Here is a 9224-nt window from a genome sequence, read left to right on the forward strand (position 1 = left end):
GGCCCCCGGCTGAGAGCACCCCTGGAGGACGGGCCCCCGGCTGGGAGAAGGGCCCCGGACCTCTGCGGCAGCTGCTGTCCCCGCAGATCCTGACTGATCCAGGCTCCCCAAGGACTCCCGACTGGCACATTGCCCTGGAGCATCCAGAATGAATCTGTTTACAAACCTGTGGCTTCGAGTAACCGCAGGATAGGGAACGACCGTGTGCCTGGGTGATGTGCAGGAGGTTCACAGGGACGGACACGGCTCTGTGAGCATTGGTCCCACTGGCCCAGGGCTCACTGCGAGCGTGACCTTTCAGGGGAAGCCTCCCTCCTGCCGGCCCCTGGCGGACCCACGCCCACTAGGAGCCGCAGCACCGCTCAGCCTGGCGGCTGCCGGGCCTCACTGAAGAAACGCAGGTCACGTGGGAAGAGTCTTCGAAGGGCACACAGCTCCGCGGGCGGGGGGCGGCCCCGTCCGAGGGCCCCCCTGCCCAGCAGTTCCGAGGCCTTCAAAAACGTAGGTGTGCATCACGGGCGAGAGTCCGCACCCAGCGTGTGTGCAGAGCGCGTGTGTGCAGAGCTCCGTCCCTTCGGAGACCGGCCGAGTCCATGCGTGGCCACCAGAATGGGCGTCCGTGTGGGTGCACGCCTGTGTGTGCGTGTTCACAGGGGTTACCTTTGGGGTCTGAGCAGAACGAGGAGCTGGAGAGGGCGGCTGGGCCCCGGGCGCGGTGGGACGGGACTCCGGGCCTGCTGGCTGGCCGTGGTGAGTCGCGCAGCAGGCCGTAGCGGGCGTGGGTGTCAGAGTTTGTGCCCGGTGCACGGACGGGCAGCGGGAGGGACGTTTGGATGCCGGCCGTCCCCGGAGACGCTGGGTTTCATTTCCCTGCGGGAAGAAGAGTGCACGAGCGCCACGGAGCTGGGTCCCCGCGGCCTCAGGCTGGCGCTGGTTGTTCCAAACATATTCGGACGGCAAGATGCAGCTCGAAGCCCTGAGAAGCCGTGCCTTCCCCAACCGTCCACGGCGGCCCTGCCTCCTGGCCTGTCAGCGCAGCTGCTCCCTGACCTCACCCCTGCGCAGTCACGGGAAGGGGAAGGCGGGGCCTCTGCCGGCCGGCCCTCAGCACCTCAGGGAACCTGCAGACGCTCCCTTGCCGCTTGCTCCCGAAAGTTCCGGAGCAGCCAGGAGACAGCAGCTCTGGGGGCTGGCCGGCTCTGCAGGGGCTGGGCTGCCGCTGCCTCGGGGCCCCAGGGCTGCCCGCCTGGCTGCTCTTTGACCTCTGTCTCCACTGACCCCCTGAACCGCTTGGAGCCGGGCCCACCCGGCCCCTCTTTGGGACCCTCGTGGGCGGGGCCGTCACGATGCTTCTTTGAGAGGGTCAGGTGAGCATCCGGGCCCACCTCCTGTCCTCACGGCCTCTGCTGCCCATGCCCTCCCTCCCTCCCTAGACTGTTCCCTTTGAGGCCACAGGGCCGGAGTCTCGCTCGTCACACGAGACCGTGCCCCCTCAGACATGCTCAGAATCGAGTGGCTGCCGTCTCCGAGCTCCGTCCTGCCCCGGCCTCTGCGTCCCGGCCCCTGGGCGGCTCGGCTCTGCCCTGGGCCGTTCCAGGGTTTCCACAGATGCCTGGAGTTCAAGGTGGGGTCCCAGCGGGGGGACCTTGGAAGCAGGGACTGAGCGAAGCCAGCCAGACACAAGGGAGGGCGTGCAGGTGACGCGGTGGCCTCTGGAGGCTGTGCGCGGACTGTGGTCACTGGGGAGCGGGCGCGGGGGCGGCCAGGGTACCTCCGGGCGGTGGAAACTCGCGGAAACCCCTCAGTGAGTGCGCTCGGCTGTGTGTGCAAACCGAACCTCGGGGAACCCGCGTTGTCAGAAGTGCTCCCAAGTCGGGGTCCTTCCACCTGAAATCCTGGTTCTCCCCCATGATGGGTTGGGAATTGTGGCCACCCGGGGCGGGGGCGGGGGCAGGTCGCCCACGCCCCCGACCACGCCTACGGGTGAGGGCTCCACAGCGTGCCCGCAGCGCCCGCAGCCCTGTGGCGGCCAGTCTGCCGGATGGGCTCCTGGCCCTGTCCCGTGGGGCCAGGGGCCGAGCAGAGGCCTGACGCACCCCCTCTGGAGCCAGGCCGAGTCGGCCGGATGGCTCCCGCTCCCGCTCCCACTCCCGGAGGGCTCCTTGGCCCCGGCCCAGCCTTCAGGCACCCCTGGACTTTGGCCCCTGGACACATCCTTCCCGCTCCGGCCTCAGCGCCTGGCCACCTGGACACAGGGGCCGACCAGCCGTTCGGTCTCCCGTCCGCCGGGAGGTAGTGGCAGGCAGAATCCCCCGACAGCAGGGACCCCAGGACCGTCCTCTGCTGGCCCCGGCCGAACCCTCCGTTCTTCAGGATTTGCAGGCACCTCGTCTGCCTGGGACCCTCCTGGGAGCCCCTGAGGCTCGGAGGGCAGGAGCCGGCACCCCCGAGGGCACGGTGGCCGGCAGAAACTTGCATTCCCACCAAATACTGACCCCGGCCACCGGGAGGGTGAGGCCCGGGCACACCCTGAGGCCAAGTCCTCTCGGGGCACCTGGGCGGGGCCCCTGCCCGCCCCCAAGATGCCAGGCTGACTCAGTGCAGGGAGGGCGGCGGCCGGATGTTACTTTCTCTGACGACCAGACAGGCGTGCCTGGCCCAGCCGGGGCTCCGGGCCTCTTGGGGTCTGCGACCCGGGACCTTCTGCGGCAGACCCCACACACACATCCTGCACCGGCTGCTTCCTCCCCCGCCGGGCCGGGCTGGGGGCTTCCGGAAGGCTGGCTTGGCGGGAATGTCCATCAGGTCTCTGAACCTCCTTGGGTCTCAGCCCGCCCCCATTTCTGGGGGGGGGGGGGGGGAGGGAACACGAGGGGGGCCCCCCCCCAGGGGATCCAACAGGTCTGCGATGGGGGTGGGGGTGGGGGGGGGGGAGGGGGGCCATGAGAGGTGTCCCAGGCCAGGGGAGCACAGAACACCGAATGTCCCTCTCCCATGCCCTTGCCTTGGGACGGCCTTGTGATGTGGAGAACCGCTCATCCTCGAAACCCCAGCTCAGAAGTCACCAGCTAATGCCATCACTCTGGTCCTCATCTGCCACCGGACTGTGTGGCAGGCCAAGGAAGGGCTGACACCACACCACCTGGGGGCTGCATTCTGATCCAGGGTGGTTGTGACGAATGACCACCGACTGGGAGGCTTCGCACGGAAGTCTGTGCCTGTTTGGGTTCCGGAGGCCAGGTGTGGGCGGGGCCGGGCTCAGGGGGAGGGTCCCTCCTGCCTCCAGTTCTGGGGCCCCCAGCATCCCCTCAGCCTCTACCTCCGTGGTCATGTGCCCCCACCCCTCCCCGTGTGTCTGGGAAGGACACCGTGATGGCACTCAGGCCCACCCGGGTGACCCAGGATGCGACGAGCTCCAGGTCCTGAATCGCATCTTTTGTCGTGTCAGGTGACACTCTCACCACATAAAGTCACATTCGCTGACTCCATGGAGACGACACCCCGGGTTTTGGTCCCCGGACTGGGGACAAGGGGCACAAATGCAGACTGCCCGTTGGAGGGCCAGCTGTAGGGGGCACAGGCGCCCGGCACACGCAGGTGGGACTGCAAACCGGCCGGGAGACGGTCTTGCCAGAGCTCTCACGCCCTTAACACGACAGTTCCACATCCAGCCGTGAGTCCCAGTGAAGTTCAGGGACGTTCACACGACATCGCGATAATCGCAGAAGCCTGGGCGCAGCAGCCTGAGTGCTATGGGAGGTGATGAAATCCCGGAGTCCTTCCCGGGAAGGGAGGCAGATGCGTGGGGAACACCCAGGACACACGGAACAAGGCACACGTTGTGTTTCCCTTCTGCGAAACCTGGAAGCTCCTATCTGGACCTGCGTGTGTGTGCGTGTGTGTGTGTGTGCGTGGATACAGTTCTTACATTGTGGCAAAGTACATGTGACATTACGTTACCATCAACCATTTTCAGGTGCACAGCTCGGTGGCATGGAACACATTCACAGTTCACACCGTTGTGCGCCCATCCCCACCCTCCGTCTCCAGAGCTTTCCATCTTCCCAAATGGAAACCGTCCCTGTGAAACACTGACCCCCAGCCCGGGTGCCCACCATCCGCTCTCCGTCTCCGGGAATCTGGAGACTCCAGGGGCCTCGTGTGAGGGGGATCACATGTGAGCATCACGGTCCCCGGGTCCATCCACGTGGTGGCAGGTGGCAGAGCCTCCGTCCTCGTCAGGCTGAGCGACAGTCCAGGGAGCGGACGGACCACATCCGTCCGTCGGTGGACACGGGGTCGCTTCCCGATCGGGGGACCAGTCCTTCTGTCTGGGGGCAGGTGGGGGCGTCCCCCAGGCAGGCTCCGCGTGAATCCTGGATGCAACCCGCGGGTCAGCATCAGTCCACCTCTGGGCGGCTTTCGCGTTTGGGGATGGACCCAGACATGGGACTCCTGGGTCACATGGTAATTTGATTTTTAATTTTGGGGGGAAATGCCTCTTTTTTTTTTAATTTTTTTTAACGTTTATTTTTTGAGACTGAGAGAGACAGAGCATGAACGGGGGAGGGTCAGACAGACAGAGAGGGAGACACAGAATCTGAAACAGGCTCCAGGCTCTGAGCCATCAGCCCAGAGCCCGACGCGGGGCTCGAACTCACAGACCGCGAGATCGTGACCCGAGCCGAAGTCGGACGCCCAACCGACTGAGCCACCCAGGCGCCCCGGGAAATGCCTCTTAACAAGAATGAAAGTTCACTCAAGACAGCAAGAGTGGCCCAGGGTGGCAACATGAGGACACTTTGGAATCGTTTCAGCCTTTTTTATTTGTTATGCCAACAACTGGTTACTATGTTGGCAATTTTTTCTTTTTTAAAGTTTACGTATTTTTTACTTTGAGAGAGAAAGATAGAGAGTGAGCAGGGGAGGGGCAGAAAGAGGGGGAGAGAGAGAGTCCCAAGCAGGCTCCACGCCGTCAGTGTGGAGCCCGACGCGGGCTCGAACCCACGAACCGTGAGATCACGACGGGAGCCGAAATCCAGAGTGGGACGTGTAGCTGACTGAACCACCCAGGCGCCCTAATTTTGGAAAACTTTTAAAGTAGGAAGGGGCTTGATCAAAATGTGCACGACGGGGCCCTGCCCCGCACCCGCTGCGTGAGAGCCGCGGGACGTGGGGGGGGCGGCCCCCCCCCCCCCCCGTGTGTCCCCGTGCGGACACCGCCCGGGGGCTGCGAGGACTGGCCGCCGTCCACAGGGTGGCAGCCAAGCCTCGCCCACCTCGGCTCCCTCCGTTTCCTTCATCCGTATTCATGCTTTCATTCGGGCCTCCTCCGGAGAGGTCCCGTGTCCCGGGGGCTGAGCCCTGGGCCGTCTTCGGCCAATGACAGGACGGGAATGCCCACCGGCTCCCCCTCCCCGCTCCCGCCCCAGACCCCGTGCCTGCCCTCCTGGTTCTGCGGCCTCCACACAGGCAGATGCTCTAATCGCGTCTCTTGGTCAGTGAGGCAGCTGCCTTTGCGGGCCACTGGTTTCCAAAAACATTCCCCAAGGGCCTGGGCTGGGCCCTGGCGGCCCCGACCCTGAGACACTGTCCCTGCATTCCAGGAGCGGATAGTGACCTCTGAACAAGGTAGTGCGGGCTGGATAGGGAGCTTGCCAGGGGCCAAGGGGGAGAAAGGCGCTCTGGGCCCTTTCTCTTTGCACCCCTTGTGTCTTAGGCCGCCCCCCCCCCACCGGTGAGCCCCCCCCCAGGGGGCCCCGAGGCCCAGGGGGGGGGGGGGGGGACGAGAGACACAGGTCCCAGGGGCCGAAGCCAGGCTGGCGATGCAAGCCTGAAACCAGCCTCCTGCCCTGGGGCCTCTCGCTTTTCCCAGGCTGGAGCAGTAAGGAGAGGGACGCAGGGCAGGCCTGAGTCAGTCACAGGCCGCGACCTCTGGTGCTGTGACCCCAGGCAGCGTGGGCCTCCCCGCCCTCCTGAGGTTCGCGCTGGAGCATCTGCGGGACCCCCAAGGCCCAGCAGTCACAAAGCTGGTGGGAGCAGTCCTGAGGGCATGCCCCTCCCGGCAACCCGGGGGGCTTCCTGGAGGAGGCCAGAGGAGCGGAGGAGAGGGTCTCCCGGGCAGGGGAAGCAGGGAACCCCATGTCCGGCTGTCCCTGAGCACGGCCTCCCACAGGAAGAGGGTAGTATCGAGCCCCAGGCACATGGGCCAGCTGTGACGCACGGCTTCCTCACAGGCTGCTGTTCCCAGGGCTGGTTGGGCAAGAGCGTCCGGGCCCAGCCTCTCACCGCTGTGGGCATGACCTCACGAGGGACCTTTCAGAGAGGTGCCCTCATCCCGTCTGGGCCCAGCTGGACAGGACAGCGAGTGGCCTTGGCCGGAAGTTTGGAGACCAGTCTCTGTCTGCCCCCGGGGGAAGAAGGGGGTGTCCCCCCGGGGCAGGCCCTGCGTGAATCCCAGATGCGACCCTTGGATAAACATTAGTAAACTTGGCTCTGACCCACAGTCTGACGCCACAGACAGAGGCGAGGCCCAGCACGGCCCCACCCCCTTCACTTGGGCGGGGCCGCTTCCTGCCCCCAGGCCTTGGGGCGCAGGAGGAGGGATTGGGTTTGAACCCCTCCGGCTGGCAGTGTGACCTCAGCCGAGTCCCTAACTTCTCTGAGACCCCCACTCCGTTCCCCGCGGATCCAAGAGAGCAACCCCAACAGCCCCCACCTCGTCGAGGGACCATCAGGGACATAGAGGGCGCTGGGGCCCCGTCTCTCCAGCCTGCGGCAGTCCGGCACCCGCCCGGCCTAGAAGCCTGGGGAGGCCCCAGTGCCCCTGAGGTGCAGCCCAAATCCACACCGGGGTCCCCAGTGCCCGGCGGGAAGCCGTCCTGGTGGCTGTCCGATGGCCCAAAGCGGGCTCCCCCTGAAAGGTCTTCCCTTGGGGGTGTTGGCTCAGTGTTTAGCTCCCTCGTCATCCTTCCCAGCCCCCTTCCCCAGCAGCTCCCCCAGATGGGCCTGTTGGGGGTGGGGGGGGGGGCACAGGGCCCCCTCCTGGCTCCAGGCTTAAGCTGCGGGGAGGGTAGCAGAGGCCGGCAGGCTCCCCGCGGGGCGTCTGGGAGATGCGGGTCTCAGGCCCCAGGCCAGGGGCTGTTGGCGGTGGAGATGCCTGGGTGGGCCCGGCCCCCGACCCCCAACCCTCCGGAATCCCCAGCCTGATTCCCACCCACCCAGGCTGTCCCGCCCCAGGTCTCCCTGCCAAGGTCGGAGCCAGGACTCTCCACCTGCCCTCCCAGCTCTGCCTGACGCACACCTGTCAGAGCACCCCCCCCCCCACCCCGGGGTCCCTGACCCGTCAACGCTCCCCAGAGAGGCCCCGCCAGTGGCGGCCAAAGAGAGGAGCGCTGGACCGGCGGGAGGCGGCCTTACCCGGCCTCACCTACTCCCTCTCACTCGCCCTGCCCTTCCGCACCCCCCGGCCACACCGGTGGGGACCGCTGGGCAGCTGACACCTGACGCCATTTGCACAGGCCTGGCCCAAGCCCTCGTGTGAGCTGGCGGTGTCCTCCTTCCTCCCTGTGAGCCCGAAGGGCCGCCCTCTGAGAGCTTAGGGGACTTGCCAAGGCCACAGAGCCGGGGGTGGGGGGTGGGGGCAGCTTCACAGACCTGCACCTAGAAGGTCCTGCATTCGGTTCTATGCTCCACTGTCATTGGCTTGCAACCTGGGAACCTGGTTTTCATTTGTACCGCCCCACAGGTGTGCCGCCTGGAGTGCTGGTCACCGCCCCCAGGGGGCTCTGTCCTTCCCTGTGCTGTGCGCAGTCTCCGCCCCTCCCGCCCCGCCCCGCCCCGCCCCCACAGCTGGGTTGGGGGGCTGGGGGGGCGCTGGAAGGTGGGTGCTCTGGAGCGGTCCCCGCCCCCAGAGACCCCTTCTGAGGAGCCTGGAGCGGGCGGCCGTCACTCCTGCTCCCGTAAACCCTTTAGAGGAAGGGAGGAAATACCCGTGACTCAGCCGCCCCGCCGCCCCTCTCCAGGCCGACCCTCCAGCACCCACAGCGCCTAGGGCCGAGCCCCATGGGGCTGTGCAGGCGATGGGAGTCCTCTGCCTAGACGCCAGGAGGACCCAGGGAGGAGGACAGGCCCCCTCGGGGTGCTGTTCCAGCACTTGCCACGTGTTCCCCAATCTAACGAAAGTGTTATTGTCCCCATGTCACAGAGGAGAAAGCCGGCCCGGAGCACCTGCTCTCCGGGTAGGCCCGGCCCAGGTGGGCGAGCGAAGGTTCCCGCCAGGCGCGGCCCGCAGGAGGGTGGGGGGTGAGGGGCAGGTGGGAGACAAGGCCGGCCGGGCAGGGCCATCGGACGGTGTCCCCAGGAAGGGTCCCCAAGGCGCGGGGGGGCGTCCGCCGCGAGCCCTCGAGCGGCGGGACTAGACGCCGGAGCGCCGGGAGGGTGGGCGTCCTGGGCCGGCTCCGTCCCCGGGTGCTTCCCAGGGCTCCGGGCCGTGAGTCACCGCGGGCAGGGCCGGCCGCAGCGCATTCCTCCGCGGGGCCGGCCTCCGGGGCGGGGTTGGCGGGGCGGGGGGCGAGACCACAAGTCACCCCCACGGGGCCGGGGGGCCGGGGCGGCCGGGGAACGGGAGGGGCGCGGGCGGTCGGCACCGGCGAGCTGACAGCCTCCGGCGATCCTGGACGGCAGGGGGCGTGGCCTCGGGTGGGGCGGGGCCCCGGTGGGGGCGGGGCCGGGCGCAGGCGGAGCCGCCTTAAAGCGTCGCCGGGCCGGCCGGGGCGCATCGCCAGCGCCGCCGCCGCCGCCATGAGGACGCCCGGCGAGGTGCTGCGCGAGGGCGAGCTGGAGAAGCGCAGCGACAGCCTGTTCCAGCTGTGGAAGAAGAAGCGCGGCGTGCTCACCCCCGACCGCCTGCGCCTGTTCCCCGCCGGGCCGGGCGCGCGCGCCAAGGAGCTGCGCTTCCACTCCATCCTCAAGGTGGACTGCGTGGAGCGCACCGGCAAGTACGTCTACTTCACCATCGTCACCACCGACCGCAAGGAGATCGACTTCCGCTGCGCGGGCGAGAGCTGCTGGAACGCGGCCATCACGCTGGCGCTCATCGACTTCCAGAACCGCCGCGCCCTGCAGGACTTCCGCAGCCGCCAGGAGCGCGCCGCGCCCGCCGCGCCCCCCGAGTCCCGGCCGGCCCGCGCGCCCTGAGCGCCGCCGCCGCGCACTCACCGCAT

General features: G+C 67.4%; 2 protein-coding genes across 2 annotated transcripts in view; one reads left to right on the forward strand and one right to left on the reverse strand.

The window, feature by feature from the left end:
• Positions 1–8804, reverse strand: part of LOC121023751 (basic proline-rich protein-like) — a 10103-nt gene extending 1299 nt beyond the window's left edge. The window contains exons 1-4 of the mRNA XM_040465809.1: positions 8230–8804; positions 3462–3520; positions 1934–2055; positions 661–870 (exon numbers count right to left, since the gene is read on the reverse strand). Coding sequence (XP_040321743.1) covers positions 661–870; positions 1934–2055; positions 3462–3520; positions 8230–8804 — 966 coding nt within the window. The remainder of the gene's footprint in view (positions 1–660; positions 871–1933; positions 2056–3461; positions 3521–8229) is intronic.
• PHLDA2 (pleckstrin homology like domain family A member 2) lies at positions 8756–9205 on the forward strand. Its single transcript, XM_040465821.1, has one exon. The coding sequence runs from the start codon at positions 8803–8805 to the stop codon at positions 9196–9198; it is 396 nt and encodes a 131-aa protein (XP_040321755.1). The 5' UTR covers positions 8756–8802; the 3' UTR covers positions 9199–9205.
• The last annotated feature ends 19 nt before the right edge of the window (positions 9206–9224 follow it).

Source organism: Herpailurus yagouaroundi, unplaced genomic scaffold (assembly GCF_014898765.1).
Source record: "Herpailurus yagouaroundi ecotype Mexico unplaced genomic scaffold, PumYag 569, whole genome shotgun sequence".
NCBI classification, from domain to species: Eukaryota; Metazoa; Chordata; class Mammalia; order Carnivora; family Felidae; genus Herpailurus; species Herpailurus yagouaroundi.